General features: G+C 41.6%; 3 protein-coding genes across 7 annotated transcripts in view; 1 reads left to right on the top strand and 2 right to left on the bottom strand.

The window, feature by feature from the left end:
* The window catches only part of LOC128606999 (granule associated Rac and RHOG effector protein 1-like), a 51,174-nt gene extending 48,844 nt beyond the window's left edge, over window positions 1-2,330 (top strand). For all 3 annotated transcript variants that reach the window (XM_053623598.1, XM_053623599.1, XM_053623597.1), the window contains exons 13-14: window positions 52-130; window positions 543-2,330. In XM_053623598.1, coding sequence (XP_053479573.1) covers window positions 52-130; window positions 543-866 — 403 coding nt within the window. In that variant the 3' untranslated portion in view covers window positions 867-2,330. The remainder of the gene's footprint in view (window positions 1-51; window positions 131-542) is intronic.
* Window positions 2,331-3,025: 695 nt separating this feature from the next.
* Window positions 3,026-5,757, bottom strand: ss18l2 (ss18, like 2). 2 transcript variants are annotated; one of them, XM_053623601.1, is made up of 4 exons: window positions 4,757-5,742; window positions 4,172-4,248; window positions 3,736-3,805; window positions 3,026-3,647 (listed from the first exon to the last, which is right to left on the bottom strand). In XM_053623601.1, exons 1-4 carry the CDS (start codon window positions 4,823-4,825, stop codon window positions 3,594-3,596), a joined length of 270 nt encoding a protein of 89 aa, XP_053479576.1. In that variant the 5' UTR covers window positions 4,826-5,742; the 3' UTR covers window positions 3,026-3,593. The 2 variants fall into 2 exon arrangements, with proteins under 2 accessions (XP_053479576.1, XP_053479575.1); XM_053623600.1 differs by having other exon boundaries at window positions 3,026-3,805; window positions 4,757-5,757.
* Window positions 5,758-7,539: 1,782 nt separating this feature from the next.
* On the bottom strand, window positions 7,540-19,928 carry lsm14ab (LSM14A mRNA processing body assembly factor b). 2 transcript variants are annotated; one of them, XM_053623595.1, is made up of 10 exons: window positions 19,578-19,928; window positions 17,122-17,285; window positions 15,519-15,657; window positions 13,642-13,815; window positions 13,362-13,448; window positions 12,970-13,203; window positions 12,145-12,298; window positions 12,033-12,056; window positions 11,472-11,709; window positions 7,540-10,793 (listed from the first exon to the last, which is right to left on the bottom strand). In XM_053623595.1, the coding sequence occupies exons 1-10, from the start codon at window positions 19,696-19,698 to the stop codon at window positions 10,770-10,772; spliced, it is 1,359 nt and encodes a 452-aa protein (XP_053479570.1). In that variant the 5' UTR covers window positions 19,699-19,928; the 3' UTR covers window positions 7,540-10,769. The 2 variants fall into 2 exon arrangements, with proteins under 2 accessions (XP_053479570.1, XP_053479571.1); XM_053623596.1 differs by having other exon boundaries at window positions 12,970-13,200.
* Between the last annotated feature and the right edge of the window lie 2,351 nt (window positions 19,929-22,279).

The raw sequence follows: 22,279 nt of genomic DNA, 5'->3' as shown, positions 1-22,279 counted from the left end.
ATATTAGCTGTAATACTTAATAGAGTATCTGAATGCTGTGTGTGTGTGTAGGAAACACAGCTGTGGTGAGCAGGAAGTGTGTACGCTGCCCTCTCCTCCTCTCCACCACGCCAGTGATGACAATAACCAGGTAAGACTTGTCCCAGGTCAATACTGATTATTGAGGTCCTTCTGGTTTGTTGATAGGTTCGGCAACAGCGTGAAGCGCCCACCGTGTTTCCTGTTAAAGTCCATCACCACCTCGCGACAGCTTCCCGACAATTTCAATACGTCCTTCTTTTGTCAAAGGCGTTCTTAAAAATTATCTGGAAATTTTTTTTGTGTGTATATATGAATAAATATATAAACTAAGTATGAAAAACGTGGGAAGACATTTTGCTGAAAAGTGTCCATGAAGACCCCGTGTGTATAAACCGTTAAAAAGTGTGACGCGTCGATCGTTGGAAATTGGAATAACGCTCCAGACAAAAATAAAGCACTTCAGCGAGTCTCGTTAACCGTACGTGTTTTTTTTCTTTTTCTTCTTCCTTTTGTTTTCGCAGGACAGCAAAACTAAAACATGGCCTCCGAAGGCGCCGTGGCAGCACTCCACCCACTCCAACACCATGCCCAATCCCAGCTCTTCCCTCTATCAAATGACGATACCTTCCAGCCAATGGGGTGACTCCATGCAAATGCTGCAGTCTCCGGTTTGGTCAACAGCCAATGAGTGCTCTCCTTCCAGCGGCCTCTCGTCCGGCTTCCCGTTCACTCAGCAGCAGCAGGTCTCGCAGCAGCAGGTCTCGCAGCATAAAGCTCTGAGTAAAGGCTTCAAAAACTTCCCTCTGAAACCTGAGCACCGGCCCTCGTACCTGCACCAGTACTGACCCCGCGCTTCTCCACTGCCTCGCCTCGCCCCGGCTTCCTCTTAATCGCTGTTCTGAGACCAGGGAGCGTAATCATGACGTTTAGGTCCCTGGGTAAGCTGTAGACTGGTCCTAGATCAGCGGTTAAGGGTTTCGCCATGGTTATGCCACGGTTGGAGTCGGTGCTGGTGTAAAGACGAGATGCTACAGCTCACACCATCACGCCATGTAAATTGGGGGGGGGGGGTCAGGAGGTCGGAAAGGACTAACATATGAGGTCAGGTGGATGGAGACACCATCACACCCTTACTCATGTGCTTAGTCACACCCCCGTAGCCGACACTTTACTCTGGACCGAACTCCGATATCCCAATTTTGATAGTCCTTTAGACGAGTGTGTTTTTATAGGCGAATTTATATTGAACATTGTGGCATATATATATATTTTCTTTTTGTATTTGTCAGATCCATACGAGTCCCCGGTTTTCCAAACTGCCATTCGCGCCGAATTAGTGCATGACTCCCGCTTCCAGCAGCTAGTGAAGTTGTCGCTTGAGCTTCCTTCCGCGCCAAAAAATGCTCGAGTCTAGAAACCCCCCCCCCCCCCCCCCCCCCAGAAAAAAATAAATAAATCTGCCAAGATCATAAAACAGCTCTCAGTGGGAATTCTCCAGTTTATTTCCAGGCTGCCGTGGACTCGTAGAGAGCGGATCTCATGGCACGCGTCAGAGCCTAACGGGACACAACCGGTCGCCGTTACCGTATCGGCGAGGGACGGGGAGGGAGTTAAAAACAAAAAAAAAAGCTCTAACTGCCAAAATCTCGTGTCGGATCACTTAGACTACAGCTCCCATAAGCTACTCTTCCATAGCGTGTAAATGACTCGGAAGAAAAATAACGAATAATTCTTTTTATGAAGAAGCTTTGAGCAGGCTCGGCAGAAATATAATAAATCATAGCAGATGTGTAATTTGAAAAGAAAATACACTACTTTTTCAACATCTGACAAAGTTTAAAACAGAATAAAAGAAAACGTTCGCAGTAAGTAAACTATGTGCCATGTGTTGATATTAATAGCACTTGCATAATTCCCCCCCCCCCCCACCTTCTTTCTTTTTCTCCAACCAAAGCGTTGTTGTTGTTGTTGTTGTTGTTGTTATTGTTGTTCAGTCAGTGAAAGGTGCTTGATGGAAGCAGATGGAGTCTAGTAACCTGTAATGAAAAGAAGCGAGAGACGCCCCGTTCTGTTCATCATCGTCCGCTCACTTTCTGTTCTCGATCGGCTATTGGCGCAACACTTAAACACTACACAAACAAAAAAAACGACTGCTCATCACATCTGTTCCTTTGAGATACGATATATTTCTTGTTAAAGATATTGACAGTATTAATCTTATTTTTGTATTTTCTTATGTTATACCATTACTGTATATGTTAACATAATATAGGCTTATTAAGTAAAACATTATTTTTTTTCTTCCCCAAGATGTGAAAAGCACATTTCCTTATTATTACTATTATTATTTTTCCTACAGAGTTGAACTTATCTATAAAAACATCACCAAATACAATTAAAATCACAAACACTAAAGCCCGATATTAGATTGGGGTGGTTTGGATTGTTTTCTTTCCCCCCTCCCCTCCCTTCATCGCATTTTAAACTGCCCAGGATCTTTTCTTTTTCTGAAGTTTGTGGATGCCGATGTTGCCTGTATTTATGATATGACCATGGTTTTTTTTTTTTTTTTCTTCCTGAAACTAACATACTTAACATGTTTACAGAGAATCATTTGCTGTATATAAAAATATATATCTTTTTATAGTTCTGTGCTTTGCACAATCAAAACATAGGGGTTGTTGCTTGGTCTGTGTTCTCTCCCAAAACTGTTGCACCCTTCTTTTTTTTTTTTTTTTTCGGTTTAAAAAGACATATTTGAAGACCTTGGACTGTAAGCGTTAGCATTACTGGGCTGTGTCAGAAACGGTTTACTAGTGGCTTCACGAATAACACAAAGCCCGGGACGATATGATACGATGACGTGAAGAGGGAGCGCTTGGCTTACGTTGCTTATTCACTAGAGCTGGCGTCTGAATCTTTACAAGTGTACCAGCAATGCAAAAAAAATAAATAAACATAATACAGAACGAGTCATACGCTCTCATTTAAAACCACACACACACACACTTTAATTAGCAGTTTATTTTTTACCAAAAGTGGCTCTGAGGCCATGTTCAGGCACATCCTGAAGTGATTTATTTCTCTTACACACTTATCAAGGAACTAAAGAAACAAAATGTGTACTTTTTATCCATTTATAGTTGTTCTGGAACGTCCACGAAACGAGTTCTCGCTTGTATTACAGCAGCTCTAAACAATCATTCCGTTTTAACATCTCTCTTGACATTAGTCCTGCGTTCTGAAGACGTTGCCATGGTGATAAACTGACCATTACGAAACGCTGACACTGGAGACTCCTTCCACAAACGTTAACCACTTGTCTTTGTTAAATAGCAGCGTGTCTTTTAATCCCTTTAACGTTATCGTCCACCTTCCGATAGAAACGACGATTAAAAACCCGTCCTCTGTCTGAGCTGCTGTTACGCAACGTTAAATCAACACTTCCTGGCCAATCAGAATGAAGGATGGAACAGCGCTCTGGTGTAACTAGCCCTAAAGAAAAAACAACAAAAAAAAACAAACACTGTACATAGTGCAAGGTTCAGTCAGACTGCAGATGCGGCTCTAAATCAGGTTTTAGAGACGTCCTTCGTTCCAGCGAGAGTTGCGCCTTCACAAGGAGCCTGAAAGACAAGCGGGGTCATTACAATTGAAGATTATGCAACACAAGGTGTATGTGTGTGAGAGTTGTGCAGGTTGTGATGGACTTACAGACACATCAGGACTGGCATCTGCTAACGTTCCTAGATAAACTATGTTTCTGTGGAGGATCTGTTGATACCTGCACATAAATAAAAGGTCATTTCTGCATATTAATCCAGCAAAGGCCAAAGATTGGTCGTTAAAATGGTTCCTTTAATCAGCCATTTAGTGTCACGAGTGTAAACACATCACTTCCAACGAGTCCGGTTCTCCTGTATGACTTTCACAAAACACACTCCTAAACATGTAGAGAACCGAAGCGAACTTTAATCAGCGGGAGGATGTTTACACAGCATTTAGAAATGCATTTCTGCAAATGAAAATTAACACGCCATCTACGAGACTCTGAATCGGTCATGTCAGCTTAAAAAGAAAAGGAAGAGAGATGCATGTATTTATTAGATGTAATAAAGTACGAGTGAGTGTGTATGAGCTCAGTGCTTACTGTACACATTCAGTGGCTCTGCCCTTCTGCATGTACTCCGCTATACATCTCACGAGCTGGTCATTTTCATTCAGCAGCTGTAATAAAGCACACCAGACAAACACAGTGTTTTATTTTATTTAGTTCTGAAGCACATTAACGAAATCAGGTGTATAATATGCATTGATGACTTCTCTGAGAAAACTAACTTTGTGGAAATTTGTTAGAATGAGTTAGAATCGATTTATTCAGGGGAGACATGCAACTCTCCATAGATTTATACTGCTTTATGAGTTAATGTAGCCCCTTCCAATATGGCGGACAAGTTAACGTGTGGCATGACCTAGCAGTGTTTGGACCACCGAAGAAGAACGCCACCTTTTGAGAAACGTAGTTTACGCGTTTTTCTAAGATTTCAGAGTGCCGAATTACACCCAAGACTTTATTTTGTTAATGTTAAACGCTGTTAAAAAATAAAACATTACTACCTGAAACGAAACTAGCCTAGCTATTTATGCTAGCTAGTTAACATAGTTGGTCGTGTAACTAGTTAATTCAACTTTCACACGTTTATTTGTATTTTTTTGCTCAGTTACAATTACTTACTCTCTGAATGGTTTCTTGGTTAATTTGCGCTTTCCCACGTTGTCTCTTGGGCACAAAAACAACAGACATGTTTATAACCGCTCGACGCTACCCAGTGCCCTGTGAGCTGCGCATGCGCAGTGCTTTTCCGCTGCGCATACGCAGTAGTGATCCTTCATTCTCGAACGAATGATTCGCTTCACGTTAAGAGCCGACTCTTCTTCTTCTTTCCTTTTAATGGCGGTACGATTCAAAGTGCAATTCCGCCACCTACTGGGCTGGAGTGTGGAGCATGACGGATATTAGTGACGAAACAAAACATACACGTATATATTTATATATTAGAGATGCACCGAAACTAAATTTCTCAGCCGATACCGATAGTTCTCTGTTATACCTTATTTTAAATGAATAATAATTAATTCCACAATTCTGAAAGAAATGCAAATAAAAACTTTATTCTCTCCATTTCAACACGTTGTTTGACAGTAACTGGTCTCATCAACAGAAAACACATTACTCTAATTAACATTAACACATGAACTCAATTCTGAAGATTAAAGTAAGATTATTAACTTATTGAATGATATTAATTCATATTAACATGGACTGAATTCTATAAAACCTCCTGTTAGTCTCACATTCACTCTCCACAAACACAAGCATTTCTACTTCATTATTAACATCAAACTGGTAATATATAATATCAACTTTTTTATATATTAACATTAACTGGATATGAAATATACTACTCTACAAATATATTTCTCTGTGCAATATATACTTTTTTTGTCAACTCGTCTTCATTTAAATCTTTCAACAGTGTACTGGAGCTTTAATTTTAAAAAAAAAAACCAAAAGACTCCCGAAACTCCCGCTTCACTGCTGCTCACTTCCGGTGTGAAATGTTATCAGTGCAGAGATTACAGAGATTACAAACTGCAGTTTTGTCTTCATTCCACAGCGTAGACATCTTCTTTACACACCGCACGAAATCGATGTGTTTTCCCGCCCTCATTTGATTGACAGGATATAATCAGCCCTGATCATCAGATGTTTTTAAACTATCGGCCGATGATCGGTATCATCTCTAGTCCTTATCATAGATCGGTGCATCTTTAATATATATATATATATATATAATTTCAAGGACCTTAAATCCTATTTATTACACCTATTGCTTTAATATATTTTATAATTACATAGTAGACTTTATACTGTACTGATGCATTCTTTAATATTGTTTTAAGAGTTCCATTTTCAACATTCAACAAACGTAATACTTCTATTAGCCTGAGTTGTTCTCTTTCATAAGCTACACACTTTAATAGTACATGTTCAACAGCCTCTGGTGGTCCACGTTTATTGCAATGACCCGAGTCATGTTTGCAATAATAGCTAGTGTCTGATTAAGAGCTGTGTGAGTCTAGATATTATCATGTCCTGCTTCCGAAGTCTTTCCTTCCATTTCCAACTTGTTTTTGAATGTTGGATAGATGATGATCTTTTACCTCCTCATTTCTTTTCTTAATCACAGCCCCTCTAATTATTCCTTTCATTTCTGCTTTGTGTTATTTTTGTATCCACGTTGGTGTTTTTTAGTGCCTTCTTAGCCATTTGACCAGCTTACTTATTTCCTTCTATCCCAACACGTGCTGTTACCCATAAGAATAATCTGCTTAATCTATTAAATATGCTAATTTTGAACATGCTTTGTAGAATATCATATAATATGTCTTGTCTAGATGTAGACTTGCCACTTAATAAACTCGGTCGAAGCAGAATACGAGTCCGAGCCAATGACCGTTCCGAACGGCTGAATTTCCTCCACCCAATGCAGCGCCATCAGAAGCCGCTTACTGTCCTGATCCAGGGTCTTTCAATCCATCTGTAAATCTCTTTCTCAGGAACATTTACCTTTTCGTTATTCATTTCTTCCCAAGTTGGCGGTCTACTATCGGCATTGGAAATAACCACGGCGGTATTGTAGGAATCACCACCGTAGGACTTGCATCTATTCTCGCCAGTCCTGTACCCTCAGCCTTTCTGTACTGTCCATCCAAAAATGATATCATTTGACTTATTCTCCCAACATCTTTAGCTGGATGTGTCCTTTTAAAGAGGTCCAACATACCAACGCAACTTAAGTCTGCAAATATCCATCGGTGCTCCTCCCATTTCCGCCTGAACCGCCGATACTGGAGAGGTTTCTAAAGGCACCACAACATACTCGCAAGGCTTGTGCTCGAACCACGTGTCTCTTTTAATAGCTCCTTAACGAGTGTCTTCCTGCACCGCGTTCCACCCGATAAACATCTTAATATTTACATTGCGGCATGTGGTGGACGAGCTTCTCCAGACTGACTTACATTTATTTCATTTATTCGTTAAGGGCCTTGCTCAAGGGCTCAACAGCGGCAGCTTAGTGGTGCTGAGGTTTGACCTCACGACCTTCCCATCAGTAACCACTGAGCTTTTTCTATTTTCCATGCTGTCGCGACTTTTTCAGAATTGGGAGTGTAGTATTTTGACCACGGAAGGACGTATCAAGGTCATTCTCATGGCTGGATCTGGAAGCTGTCGCGAGGTTGCGATGGACTTTAACAGACAGGAATTACTGTGCAACAACCGAGAAGTGGACGTCTGCGAGTTGCCACCGATGAAGGTAGAACCGAAGTCTAAAATGTGAGAAAGAAAGAAAGAAGAAAGAAGAAAGAAAAAAAAAAACAAAAACAGAAGAACGGAGAAAAATTGACGAGTATTGACGAGAAAAGAAGGAAAAAAAAAATATTCAAGGACAAGGATTTTGAACAACTATTTATTTCTCATTTCTGAATAAAAACCTCAAGCTGGTCACTGAAAGTACACCATGCTGTACAATTGCTTTATTCAGGAAATACAAACAAAACCAAAAAAAAAAACAAAAAACACGTTAGCCAATCAAATTCTTTTAGAAGAGAGAAAAGAATCCTGTTTCACCTTTACAAAATGAAACTCTGTATGTACAGTCTGACATCTCATGAGCAGGAGGAGGAGGACCGGGGCAGTGTGTGGCGTTAATGTGATTATTGCATCAGTCCAGGACTCGCTATCACTTCTCTCTCTCTCTCACACACACACACACGCACACAGACACACTCTCTTGCTAGAGCAAAATCCCAAATTTGACACACCAGAGGATTTACCCGTCCTCAGCACTGCACTACACGAGCAAGAGAGCGCTCAATACAACCAGAATACTTACGACACACAACTTCTCTGGCTCATTAAGGCATTTCCCTTCATGCTGTCCTCCAAGCCACGACCAAATCGTCCAATCAGACGGCTCATCCTGAACTGCAGGGCTTTATACTAGCTGCCTACCAATAGACCAATATTATAATAATAATAATATGCCACATGTAGCTAAGGTTCATCGCGTAGCGCCTACAGGAAGTACACAAGAGCCACAAAGGTAACCTCAAGCCACGACAAGAACACGAACCTTACCGAGTCTTATTGATACGAGACGAAAGGACGAAGCACGGACGAGTGTCTTTCATCATAAACCTTGCACGAGCAGGAAAAGAAGAAACGAACGAAACAACAACAACAAAAAAAAAAACAAAAATGTAGAATGCATACAAACTCCCAAATGCTGGTAGAGAAGCGGAAAAGTGCTCCGTTGACATTCAGGGGGAGGGGAAAAGAAAAAAAAAAAAAGATGAATTAAATACCACGCGATAAAGGATCTCATAGAGCTGGAATTCGTTCATGAGCACAGCGGAGGAATCCTGAATTAAACTCAACACTGACCCTGGATCAGCGGTCCTACACAATCAACCCTCCGCACACACACACACACGCGCGCGCACACAGAGTTCATCACTGACGCATCCGAAAAGCACGAGATCATCCGATCGGCTAATCGCACCACCATGTGACCATGACATCACCGCTATCCCTTCTGCTATTCCACTTCTCCAGCTTGCTATGTAACAGATATTAAAAGTAAACGATTTTGTTGTATAACTCAAGCCGGCGACCAGGTTCACCATCAAACTGTCAAATTTTTTCGTGTGTGTGTGTGTGTGTGTGTGTGTGTGTGTATATATACACACACACACCAGGCATCTTATCTTAGTGCAATGTACATCATTATATTGTGTTGAACCTCAAGCTGAAAAAAGTGAAGAGTTAGTGGTAATGTCATGGTCTGACAGGCTTGCTCAGCACTTCTCTTTTATTTATTTATTTAATTTTCTTTTAAAAAAAAGGGGGGGGGGGGAGAATCATTCGCGCATGAGCTTGTAAGCTCAGGGACGCTTCAAAAGCTTCGCCAAAACGTCCCGATTTGATTTCAAACCATCTGAATCCCCACTCCAAGCAGAAACCTTTTTATAGACCCTAAAAAGTTGATTTTTTTTTTTTTTAAGATGAGACTAGAGCGGCGGTGCACCAGAGCGGCGGGCCAGTCTCTAAACCCATGACCTCATTTGTTGTAACGCTACCAGGTTCTCAAACAGAATTCAAACCTCATTACACGAGCGCTAGATTCACGTTATCAACACATCTGTTCTTCACGTCATACATCCCCCCTCTCTCTCTGTCTCTCTCAGATTCGAAGTTTAATAAGACTTTAAAGAAAAACACACAAAAAAAAAAACAAAAAAAACCAGAGCTACTCATATTTAAAGCCAAAGTAAAGAGAACATGGCGCAGAAACGAACAAACAAAAACCAAGTTTGTGTATCATGGCGTTAATCGTCTCTAAAGTGCAAATGATTTTTTTTTTCTTTGAGGGGATCTGATCGTACTGTTAAAGAGTGCGCTGGACAATCCCTGAAGAACTCGACAGACAACGGCGATTAGTTGTGCGGCAAATGTAACAGAATTGAAACACGTCGACGTATCAAAGAGCCTGACAAAAAGACATCTGCGTAATCGGTGAAAGGCGATACCCACTGGCGCTCGCATCTCGACTTTAATCAATTCTAAGCGAATGTGTGATTTCTTTTTCCCCCCAAAAGAAAGAAAGAAAGAAAGAAAGAAAGGAAGCAGTCTCTTCCAGCAGGGTACAGGGAACACTTCCTGTCTACAATGGCACTGGAAAGACATACGGGAGTAATTCCTTAAACCAGAAAAAAAAAATAATAATAATAATAATATTTCTAAAATCCCTTCGAGTGCTCGCTAACTTCACACCAGCATTATTACATTCAACATATAGTTGTCTTTTCTTACTCATTAGCCAACATTTGAGATCGGAGTTGATGAGAATTTAGGAAACGGCCGGATCAGACCATTCGGGTGAGGAAATAGGGGGGCGAATCGTCAGGAGGAGAGAAGAAGAAGAAAAAAAAAAAGTCACTACAATAAAAATAAAAAAAAATAAAACTAGGAGGAAAGCACCAGAGAAAGAGAACATGCTGTAGCTACTCGCAGTGGAGTCACGTGTCTAATCGAGAAGTGGTTCAGGCTGTGAGGGTGACGCTCTCCATCGTGACCACACAGGACACACAGACGGATTTGGTGCTTCTATAAGACGGGAACCGAAAGAAAAAAAATAAAAAGCTATATAACTGATGGGAGCTCACAGTATCAGCGGGCGTCGGCGTGCGCACGTGTGCGCGCGTACGTGTGTGTGCGTGCACCTAAGAGGAATATCACCAAATGCATTTCAATCCCATTATTATTATTATTCCTCCGTAAGAAAGGAACTAAAACGCTGATGCAAAAATACTGAAAAGTAATTTCACTAAAGTCTCACGCTTTTTTCCCCCCCTCCGTGTCTGTATCAAAGAAAGATCTGAAGATTTACTTTTTTTGTTTTGTTTTCTTTTCTAAAAAAAAAACAAACAAATAAAAAAAAAAAAAAGAAAAAAGAAAAAAGAGGAGGGAAGCAGAAAGGAGGAACGAGTCCAGCTGGGGTAGGCCGACCCGCACTGGATGTAGATTTAGGACAGACGGACAGAGTGTCTATAGGGGAGGAGGGAGAGGGGAGTGGAGGAGAACTCCAGCCTGTAGGACACGCTGTAGTCGATCCTCTTCTGAACTACGCCGACACCTTGTTGTCCTTCTGAAATGAATCAAATACACACGAAAGAATAATTAATCACCAATCGTTCCAGAACACACACACAACAAATATGTTTAACCTTCACTGGTATACATTTTCCCCCACCCGACACTAAAAGTAACCAATCCTAACCAAACAAGACATGTTTACTGTGTAACGTACGTTTTTGTGGTTTGTTTTTACGTAAAATATTTCTTGAGAACGTTTACGTCGAGCCAGACCTGCTGACGACCCGGACCCCTTATTACCCTAGCACGTCTATCACATTTGCTATTATTCCCCGCAAAAACAAAACACAGTGGGGAGGATTAGAATCCCTCCTAAGCCCCGCCCACTGTGTTTTGAAGGCGGAGCTGCAGAGGTGCAAGGACGGATGCCGTGTGTAATAATCCGGTTCCGCAGCTCGTATGTTCAGAGGTATATCCTGCCTGCTAGGAGATAGTGTGTAGGATGCTGGGTTATAAATGAAAACGTACAGTGCGTGACTGCTGCGTCTATACCACATCACGCCTACGCACATTGTTCGGCAGTTTTAAAAAAAAATAATAATATTCAATAGTGTTTTTGTAAAATTTTCGGCCAAATACATCCTGAATTTTGAGTTTCGGTTCAGAATCTTCCTTCCCGTGAATCACTAGCGAGAACGTATACTGGATTTATTATTGGATAGCTGCTGACCCGGTACTCAAATTCAGAGAAGTCTCCTCGTCCTCCCCGTCCTGAGCGGAACCCCCCTCTGAATCCGGGTCCACCGCGGGGCGGGGCAAAAAAGCCACGTCCGGATGAACGCCCGCGACCGCCACGGAAACCCATAGGGCCCCCTCTGCCCCGGAAACCCCCACGGCCTCGGCGCAACGGGAGGCCAAACGTCTCGGCGTTCATCCTCCTTTCCTCAGCCCAGGTCTGCCTCCGCTCTCTACATGCACAAATACATACACACACCTTAAACATATCACACTATAATATTCAGGCTACAGAGCCCTCCACTAATATATATATATATATATATATATCTTTTTGATAAACCCCATGTGTTTGCAAATGTTTTAAACAAAAGTTTAAACAATATACACAACCTTTCACAGCCTTCTTTGCTCATATTTACCATATAAGGGTGCCAATATTAGTGGAGGGCACTGTATATACATTCATACATACGGTAGACGGAAATAATCCTCGTCAAAATCAAAACGTGTCGGTACAAAGAAATAATAAAAACGGTATAAAATGGTAACGTACCTGCCCCCTCCAGGTTTCTCTCTTCTGTAAAGAAGGCAAAGTCGTCACGTTAGCGTGATTAATATTTCTATAAAAGTCTGAGAACGTCTACTTCTTAGTCGTCGTGTTCTACCTGGAGTCGTCACAGGAGATGTTGTCGAAGAAGGACTTGGACTTGTCGTAGTAGCATTTGGGTCCCAGTGGGTCCTCCTCGTCCACGTTGCCCTCGCTGTTTTGCGTCTCCACGCCCGAGTCGCCCTTGTCTTCCCCGTTCACCGCCTTCTCATCTGCAGATCCCCGGTGCAATACTTGCCTTTAGTGCTACACTATTAAATCACAATCGAACCGCAACAAGCTTTGTTTTTTAATAAACCATAACCTCCCAAGACCTAGGTTTTAACTGTGCGACTAATCTCACTGACGCATCACTCACGTACTTTTCTTGGAACGCATTTATTTAAATGAAGCGCAAATATCAATCATCTGACAAACACTAAACCTAAAAATGATCAATAAGGTTGCTCCTCTAGTACTGATTTAAGACAGGCTCAATCTGAACTCGGTTATACGGGTGCTCCGGCCACGCCTACACGGCTGGCCTTTGGGGGAGGGGTTGGTTATCTTCGGAGATTTTGCTCAAGTGAATCTGAAAGAAGCGATGATATTTAGCTACATCAATAAGCTACTGATTTACAATAGCAGCATATGACTGTTGCTACGGTTACGTCAATACATTTCCACACCCATCAATAACTGATTTGTTGCGTGATTAAAACTCTTCATAAGCATACAGACGGAACCTAAAGCACTACTAAACACGTTTTAAACACTACATAAGAAAGGTTTTCTATACCACGGCCAAAATTACCCGGTTTTTATTATTTTTTTGGACTGTTATTATCCTTTATAACACGCTTTCAGATAAACAGTGGAGTAAACGAAGAAACTCAAATGACACCTTTGATTTTGAGCTTGCTCTGGAACTCGCGGTCGATCTCCTCCTTGTTGAACTGGGCGTTGGCGCTCTCAAAGTCAAAGTCCTTCTCGAACTTCATTGGTCCGTCTCTGCGCATGTTATACCGGCCCCGGCCGCGCTGATTTCCACCACCACCACCTCCACCGCCGCCACCGCCGCCGCCTCCGCCTCCGCCACCACTTCCTCCTCTTCCTCTTCTCACTGCAGAGGCACCTGCTGATGATCAGTCAGCCACCATACATCATCATGCTAAGACCTACACTAATCACTTTTAAAACTCCACGACCATGCTGCTGTGTCCCGTGATCCCTGGTGCTCATCTCTAGAGCACGCTGCATACTTAATTATTTACGCAAGTTTCGGTAAACACTTACTTCCGCCTTGCGGGCGTTTGCTGGCTTCCCGGTTCTCCATCTTGCTCAAGTCCGTTTCTGCGCGAGTGGCCTTCTCTACATCGGCAGCTGTAAGGAGTCAAACATCTGCATTAACAACGAGGATCTGGAAACCTGAGGAGGGCGAGTCACATCATAAAGAACTCTTCTTCATCTGAAACAGACTATACATTTTGTCCTGCCTTGACAGATACAGCACACGTTACCAACACACAAAGCCGAGCTGCATGCCCCCCAGATCACGGAGCCTGTTCATTCTCACCCCTGCTTTGCTCCTGGCTCTCAGCAGGCTGTTTCTGCAAGTTGGGAGGAGGTCTTCCCCCTCCAGGACTCTTCTGACTCACAGAACCAGCAGGCGGCGCTAGAGGAGCAGGCTGCGCTGCGTGTTCCAGGCTCGGGCTCTTCCGCGGGACATCCAGAGACGGGCTGGCGCGACCTGTGGAACGAACAACGGCGAAGAATAAGCAAAGCGTTACGGCGGAATCGGCACACGGGACGGGAAAAGAGCGTTTAAGACCAGAGCGTTCGTGAATTAAAGAAACTAATGATGAAATTTGGATCGTTTATTAAAAAACAAACAAAAAACCCCTCAAACAAACAATACGAGTGGAAGTTTAAACCATCTAACTATGCAAGAATGAATGAACCCCAACATTCAGGTGGTCACAGCACGCATTTGCACTTTTTTCTGGTTTGTTTTTTTTTTTTTTAACAGAAATGCAGCACACACACACACACACACACACACACACACACACACAGAGCGCACGCTTCCCCACCCAGATAGTTTGGTTACCTTCAGTTACACATGAGCTCAGAGAGTCGGAGGGGACAGTGCTCTGGGACAGAGGGGCGGCTACATTTGTCTCACTACCGAACACGGACCCTGAACTTCCTGTGTAAAGAGGGACAGCACAGCTTTAAGTGTTGGGGGTTTAATCTCTCTCTCACACACACATACAATAAAAAAAATATATATGTAGAGGGATAGATAGGTAGACAGACAGGTAGGTAGAGGGATAGACAGAGAGATAGGTAGGTAGAGGGATAGATAGATAGGTAGAGGGATAGATAGAGAGATAGGTAGGTAGAGGGATAAGTAGGTAGAGGGACAGAAAACCTGAGCTTCAGGTAGCCATACAGAGCAGGTGCAAATCTATAGTCGCTTTTCCACCGAAATTACCCGGAACAATTAATCCCAGGAACTTTAATCTTTAGATAAAGGATTGTGTTTTAAAAACAGAGCGTCTAGCTTCTGAAATCTGATAACACTGCAACAACAAGAAGCATGGAGGAGATGCACGCTGTGCTGCTGCTGATTGTGATGTGTTGCTTTACTAAAGAGGTAATCGAGAAACCGCTGGAAAATAGACGAGCAGTGGTAGTAAAGCGAATGCAGAATGCTCGTAATTCTACACTTAAAGTAAGCAAACGGATTTGATCAGCTATCACTGAGATGACGGAGACGAACGCGCGCGCACACGAGCTTCTCTCTGCCCTGTTTTTCTGCGTGAACAACACCAGGCTCGTGGGATATCTTTACGTATACTTTATCATTGCGGGTCGGCGTTTCCAGTTCCCGCTGTGTTTCATCCTCGGCATAAATACTTAATATGGCCTGAACCTCGTCGTCGGTCCATGGGTGTATTTTTTAAAAGAAACTCCATTGTGTTGATTCGAACCACAATAAACAACTGTTACTGCACGCGCCGCAACAGACTTTTAAAGACGGTGGGAGAAAAAAAAAATGCTGCGTGCGTTCAACCAATCAGCATGTTCAGCGCTCAAGTCCCAGGCTTTTGAAAAAAGTACCACCCCCCGAGTAGGGGTAATATTTTACCCAGAACCTAATTTAGACCCTGGTCCATGCGGTGGAGAGTACATGCAGAGTACCTCAAAAAGTCCCAAGTTCCTGGGGACAGTTCCTGCGGTGGAAAAGCGGCACATACATACACATTTATACATACATACATATGCGTGCGCACACACACACACACACACACTCAAGACTAGTCCCTTTTCAAGCAAACTATATCTAACTTCTTTAAATAGTGTCTACAGCTCCACCTGGAACTAACTCCGCCTCACTCGCTGATGTAATGAAAGCAGTTTAATCTGAGGATCAGCAGTGAAACTCGCCTGCAGCGACAGGAGCGCCAATGGGCTGGGGCACGGGGGGAGCCGAGAACTGGCTGTAGGCGCGCGCAGGGGGTCGGCTGAAGGACGCGTAAGAACCCAGGGGCTGGAAGGACGGCGCCGGAGCGGAGACTAGAGATGACTGCAGGAGAAAAAAAAAATTAGAAGATAATTAAACTACACATTTAGCGAGAATAGATATGGAACTGTTATCCTGATTAACTTTTTAACGATTGGATTTTCTCTGACTAGTCTCCATTACATAACCAGTACTCTCGATTCCGAACGTTTCCCCTCTCAGAAAAAGATTGGATAAAAACCGAACATGAGAGAACTGTAACAGCAGGAACCTTTTAACGATTAAAGCATTAGAGAAGCGCGTATACGGCTTTTAACAACGGACATCGTCATAAAGCGACTTTACAGAAATCTCAGTTCCAGATATATACACTGCTGGTCAAAAGTTTGTGGACACTCGACTGAAATGTTTCTCATGATCTTAAAAACCTTTTGATCTGAAGGTGTATGATTAAATGTTTATAAAATAATCAAAATAATTTAGTATGTTATCATCTTCATAGTTGCGTTTGTGTTACTGCAGAGTTTTGATTACTTCATTATTATATTATTATTATTATTCTAAAACGTGGGTAAAAAATAAAAATAAAGAATGAGCGTGTCTAAGCTTTTGACTGGTAGTGTGTATTTAGCCATAACGAGCAAACCAGAGGTGACGGTGGTGATGGGGGAAAAGAACCCTCACTGAGACGATATGAGGAAGAAAGAAACCTCGAGAGGAACCCATCCTCATCTGGGTGCAACGATCAACAAATAGTGCAAATATAAATAATAATCCCCCTTTTGTAACTCAAAAAACGCCATAAGGAACTTCCTTATAGTTTTCAAAAGACTTCCTTGAAGTTATCAAATGTTCACTGATGGAGACTCGAGTGCATGGCACTGTGTAGTCCTAAACCATTGGAGAAAACTGTTCACGTCAAACGCCGTCCAAAGCCATCTTTATGTTGTTGTTTTTTTTTAAAGTGGTGCCATCCTCAGTAATCTCACGTATCTTTATCCTGTCCACGTGGGGCTGACCTCAGCATCAGCGAGTTATTCCCAAGTGATGAGAACTCCAGATCCGGTAGGGGATCAGGATGGGTCAGGCAGGTTCAGAGAGCAGAAGGGGCGGAAAGAAGAATACGACTCCATCGTAACTCAGTGGAAGTGTGCATCAGTAATAGGGACGGTGCCTTGTAACGTTCCATCATGTGAAAACAGTGTGCATTACGTAGGCTTCGTGCATTAGCGAATAGAAAAAGGGAGTGTCTACAGAAACTCGACTTGGACCATCAAGGTTATAATGGTTTACGTCGAGAACACAAATTCTGTGAATATGCAAGGTTTGATCATTTCTCCTGTGAAGCAAAGACTAAATTCCCATCCTGTTGTTCAGAGAAGGATATTTAAAGCCAAAAAGCAACAATAAATAAATAACTAAATAAAAATAATGGATGTCGTCTGGCTGTACCGCAAGCAATTTTATAATATATAATATAACGGTGCATGTTTACTGAAATAAAATGCATACATGTGACACGGTTACCTGTACGATGGCCGGGTCTTGTGGCAGAGAGCAGTTGGGCTTCGGTGGCTCGCAAACGGTCAGATCTTTGATGTCACTTCCTCTAAAGATGATGTATTCGAAGACATCATCCCGCGGAGCCACTGGTCTGTCTGTAGGACGGTCTTCGGTGCCGAAAGACTTCACTGTTCGGAAAAAAACCCCAAAAAGATCAACACCGTGATCGTAACTGAGATCTGCAATGTAACTCAGGACTGATGACAGACATCACTGCAATTCTGAGACTATTTGAAGAGTACATTTTTGAGCATTGTCACACATTATTCTCCAAGATCAAATATAGTCGGTTTCTATAAAGATCTATCTTCACTACATGGCCATTACACCCATATGTGATGGTTGAACATCCCGTTCAACATTTATTCCCTCGTCGCTGTTATAATAACCTCCGCTCCTGTCTTCTGGGAAGAGAGGCTTTCCACTGGATTTTGGAGCGTGGCTGTGGGGATGTGTGTTCCTTCAGACACAAGAGCACTACTGAGATCAAGCACTGGGTGAGGAGGCTCCAGTTCATCCCAAAGGTCTTCAGTGGGGTTGAGGTCAGGGCTCTGTGCAGGACACTCCAGGAAATTGTAATGCTACAGCACAAAGACATCCTACAGTACAATTTCTACTGTAGACATCCAACAGTACAAAGGTGTCCATAAACATTTGGCCATATAGTGTAGTTGCCTCTTATGAATGACATTCAAAAAGACATTTTAAACCTATTAAGGACATTGTCTGAGCACACGTTGCTTTTTAATAAGCCTCACTTGTGTGAATTTATTGACAATGAAAGCGTCTGGAATGTTTAAATCTGTTCTTCGCTTTCAGAGCACACAGACGGCTAGAAGAGGGAGATTTAAGAGAAGTACAACAAAATGTTTACAAAATTAACTAATAATAATTTTTTTTTAAAAACCACGAGAGTAAAATAATTATGTCCATTTCCCAAAATCAACAGCTCCTCTTGATAATTATAGTATTTTATAAAAACGAAAAGTTATCTCTGATATTGTTTCTATAGCAACAGCTAGTCATACGGTGGATTATTTTACATAATCTAAACCTGAAAGTTTCGTGTTCAGGACAGAGTTTGCACTTTCCGGGTTCTCAGTAACATATTTAGTCTTTTGAGAGAGAGAGAGAGACTGATGAGGGAACGACCAGCCTCTTATAGCAGCTGTAACGCAAGTGTTAGCAGGAAGTGGTGTTCCAAACATTAAATGGATTTAAAAAAAAAAAATTAAGTACACATCTTGCTTTAATAAACTGCTCTAGTGTGAGAGGAATAAAACCTTTTGGGACGTGCCGTTAGGGTTAGAAAATAAATCAACTTCGCACCGCACCAACACAGGTTATTTTCTTGCAGTATGTTCGATTCCTTACTTGCTTTCTGTTCTGACAAAAACACCATTTTTGAAAAGTTTCCTTGGATATGCAAATGAAGGTGTCGATTCGATGAATATGCAAATTCATCTGTGTGACGTCAGCCAGCTGCGTCTCTCGGTGCCTTGTTTTTTTTGCAGTAGACCCTTTCCCCTGAAAAGATTCGGTAACACTGGCACCAAACAGCGTCGTAGAACTGTGTCTGTGTGTGTCACAGCTCATTTTAAGTTTAGAGAGAGAACGAGAACCGCTTCGGTGTGTGTACTTAACGCGGTCTGAGCTGAAGTAAACAAAGAAACGTTGCTAATGCACAGGCTAACAGCAGGCTGTTAACTTTACCACACACACAAAAAACTCTAAAAATAAATAAATAAATAAATAAATAAATAAAAATGAACAACATTAACGGAGTAAATTATATACACCAATAAACAAATAAAACCGACCGAGTCATAAAGTGTAAGATAAAACCTAGCTAACTAGCTCTCTTTCTACACATGTTAGCAAGCCACATTGGGTACACAAAATAAAATAATATTTTTATATTAATAAATCATAAAATAAGACATTTTACGAAAAAATAAAAAACCTTAAACACTACCTGCGAACTAGAATTATACATTTAACTAGCTTATTTAGCCAGATGCTAGACTGGCTGGCTGTATCCCAAATACCTCCTATAGAATCTTTAGTGCACTACATAGGGTGCACGAGCCATTATTCCATACGCAATATAGTGCACCTATACACGGAGTGCGTAGCTATTCGGTATGCGGCCCTTAATCGCCCTTTAAATTCGTAACGGAGTTATTTATAATTTGATATACAAGTATAGAACTTTTATGATTTTGTGTTGTTTTGTATAAACTTTAGATATATTTATATATAAACATTTGAACGATCTGGCTAGTTTATAAACCACTTAGCTAACGGCTAATCCTTTGATTTTGCGTATAGAGCTAACAACCGAAGCCACCTAATAAAAAGCAGTCAGAGCTGGAGTGAAGCAGCTGCACAGAGTTCCACAGAAGCGCGATATAAATCACCTTTAGCGAGCGCGACGGTGGAGTTTTCGGTGTCGATGGTGTATAATATCCCCTCATAGCGGATCTGGGCCTTGGAGATCAGGCTGATTTTGCTACCGATATAAGGCGTCCCGCCGCTCATGGCGTCCTCTTTACCGCCTTTCGGCTCCTCTTTCACGTTAATTTCTGTCTCAGAACACCTCGTTTGGGTGCACAAACTCCCTGCGTGTGTCCTCTTCTCGAAAATACTCGCTATAACCTTCTTCCTGTTGTCAGCGCGGTTCCCTGAAAGAAAGTTACTGCTGACTACCACGACATGGCCGATTTCATTTTCCTCCGCATCGACTGCAAAGCATGCTGGGATACAAGAGGAGGCCGCTCTTTCTAAATCTCGCGATAGAACGCGAGATTTCTGAGGAAACCCGAGAAGTCGTCACTGTACAGTACATACACTGTACAGTAGGCTAAATACAGTACTGTATACACGTTATGGCCAAAAGTATGTGGACACCTGACCATCCAAAACCATTATGTGTTCCCACAAAGTTGGAAGCACACAGTTATACAGTATGTTTTACAGGAACACGGGCATCGCTAGACCCTTGTTATTGGGGCACGAGCCCCAGTAAAATTTTCCTGATAAATCATTGCCTGTTGAGGTAGATTACCGTAGATACGTCTGAAAATAGTCTTTCCTGTTCACTAAACGTTATTGTTTACATAATTTGAATGATTTAAAACATGAAGGCTGATTGATGGGAAGTGGTAGCTCAGCGGTTAAGACGTTGGACTTCTGATCAGACGGTTGTGTGCTCAAATGCCAGCACTGCCAAGCTGCCACTGTTGGGAATCATAGCTTCATCACAACACACTTTTTCATTTGAGTTACATTTACATTTATAAAGCGCTTTTCTAGACACTCAGAGTGCTTTTACATAGTATGGGATGGGGAAATCTCCTCAACCACCACTAGTGTGTAGCATCCACCTGGATGATGCGACGGCAGCCATAGTGCACCAGAACGCCCACCACACACCAGCTATCAGTGGAGAGGAGATGAGAAAGTGATGTAGGCAATTATGTAGACAATGTGTGATTTGTTCATTTAGGAGGCTAGTTCGTTAGTTTACTACAAAAATGCCAATTAAACACACCTGCCTGTAATTTTCAAGTAATCCTGAAGGTTAGATTTTCCAGGTGTGTTTGATTTGGGATGGAGATAAACGCTGCAGGACAGTGGCCTTCAGGAGCGGAGTTTCCCATCCCTGGTTCAGAAGCTAATTTCACAGTTTCAGTGGCCTCTTCCAGTATATTGTCTGGTATTTAGGTTTAATGCCTCCAGACCCCCTAGAAATTTTTAAGTACTTTTGTAAAAGTCTTGGGGGGCCTGTGCCTCAGTAGTGATCAAACTCTAGAAACACCCCTGACTGGAACTAAGAGGCCCAAACCTGTTCCAGCACGACAATGCCCCTGTGCACAAAGCGAGCTCCATAAAGACATGGTGTGTCAAGGTTGGAGTGGAAGAACTCGAGTGACCTCAACCGCACTGAACACCTTTGACAGACCTCCTCACTTAACATAAGTGCCGGACCTCACCAATCCTCTTGTGGCTGAATGAACACAAATCCCCACAGCCACGCTTGAAAATCTAGTTGAAAGCCTTCCCAGAAAAGAAAAGTGGAGGTTATTATAACAGCAAAGAGGGGGACTAAATCTGGAATGAGATTTTCAACAAACAAACAAACAAACAAAAAAAAAAATCAACAATAAGACTATATTTATATTGTTTAATAGTTATTAAACTATCATTTGCATTATTAAATGATATTAATTTACGTTACAGGTTTATCTGCACCACACTTGCTTATCATTATTACGTTCAAATTACGACTATATGAAAGTTTCTTAGTGAAAAAAGTCAAATAAAGCTGTATTTTTGCAATATTTACTCAAACAAGTCCCGTAAAAATGAAGTGCGTGTGTCTCCTGTCACTAAGACAGCAATCCACAAGACAGCAAAAGCAACAGAATGCAATTAAAAACATTACAAAGCAAAGGTTATACTATACATTTTTTTGATCATTAATGTAAATAACTTTGCATTACATTTTCAGTTACATCATACTTGTTTATCATGCTTGCATTACAATCGCTACTATACAGAATATCGGTTTTATAATTGTCTATGAGACTATCTTTAATGTTTATTCATTCATCCCCAGTAACTCTTTATCCTTTTTTTTAAGGTAGGAGAAAACCAGAAAACCCTGAGGAAACTTTATGTGCACATGTGAAATTCCACACAGACAGTAACAGGAGCTTGAGAAAAAAAAAAAAACCCAAACAAGTTATTAAAGAATAATTCAGATGAGAAGAGGAAGAGGAAATACAACATGTGAGCTTTCATTTTCTTTCTTTTTTTCTTAATAATAAAGTTTTTTTCTTTATTAATGTTTTAATGTACTCGTGAAAACGCAAGAAAGTTTATTGAAATGCTTGAAAATGTATGTATTACAGAAATAAAAATTTTATTATTTTGATGCTAGTGCCCATTACATTTTCAGCTGCCGCACATCTGCTTATCATTGTTATATTAAAATATCTACTATATGTAGGCATTATAATTCTCAGTTCTCTATCATGAAGCAATGTTAGTCTGCTCTCTTATTATGCATGCACTTAGGGTTGAGATTGTCTTTCAGTTGTTTAATACCATTTGTACT

This window comes from Ictalurus furcatus, chromosome 4 (assembly GCF_023375685.1).
Source record: "Ictalurus furcatus strain D&B chromosome 4, Billie_1.0, whole genome shotgun sequence".
Lineage (NCBI taxonomy): Eukaryota > Metazoa > Chordata > Actinopteri > Siluriformes > Ictaluridae > Ictalurus > Ictalurus furcatus.
The sequence above is the reverse complement of the archived record's forward strand: the minus strand, read 5'-3'. Positions and strand labels throughout refer to the sequence as shown.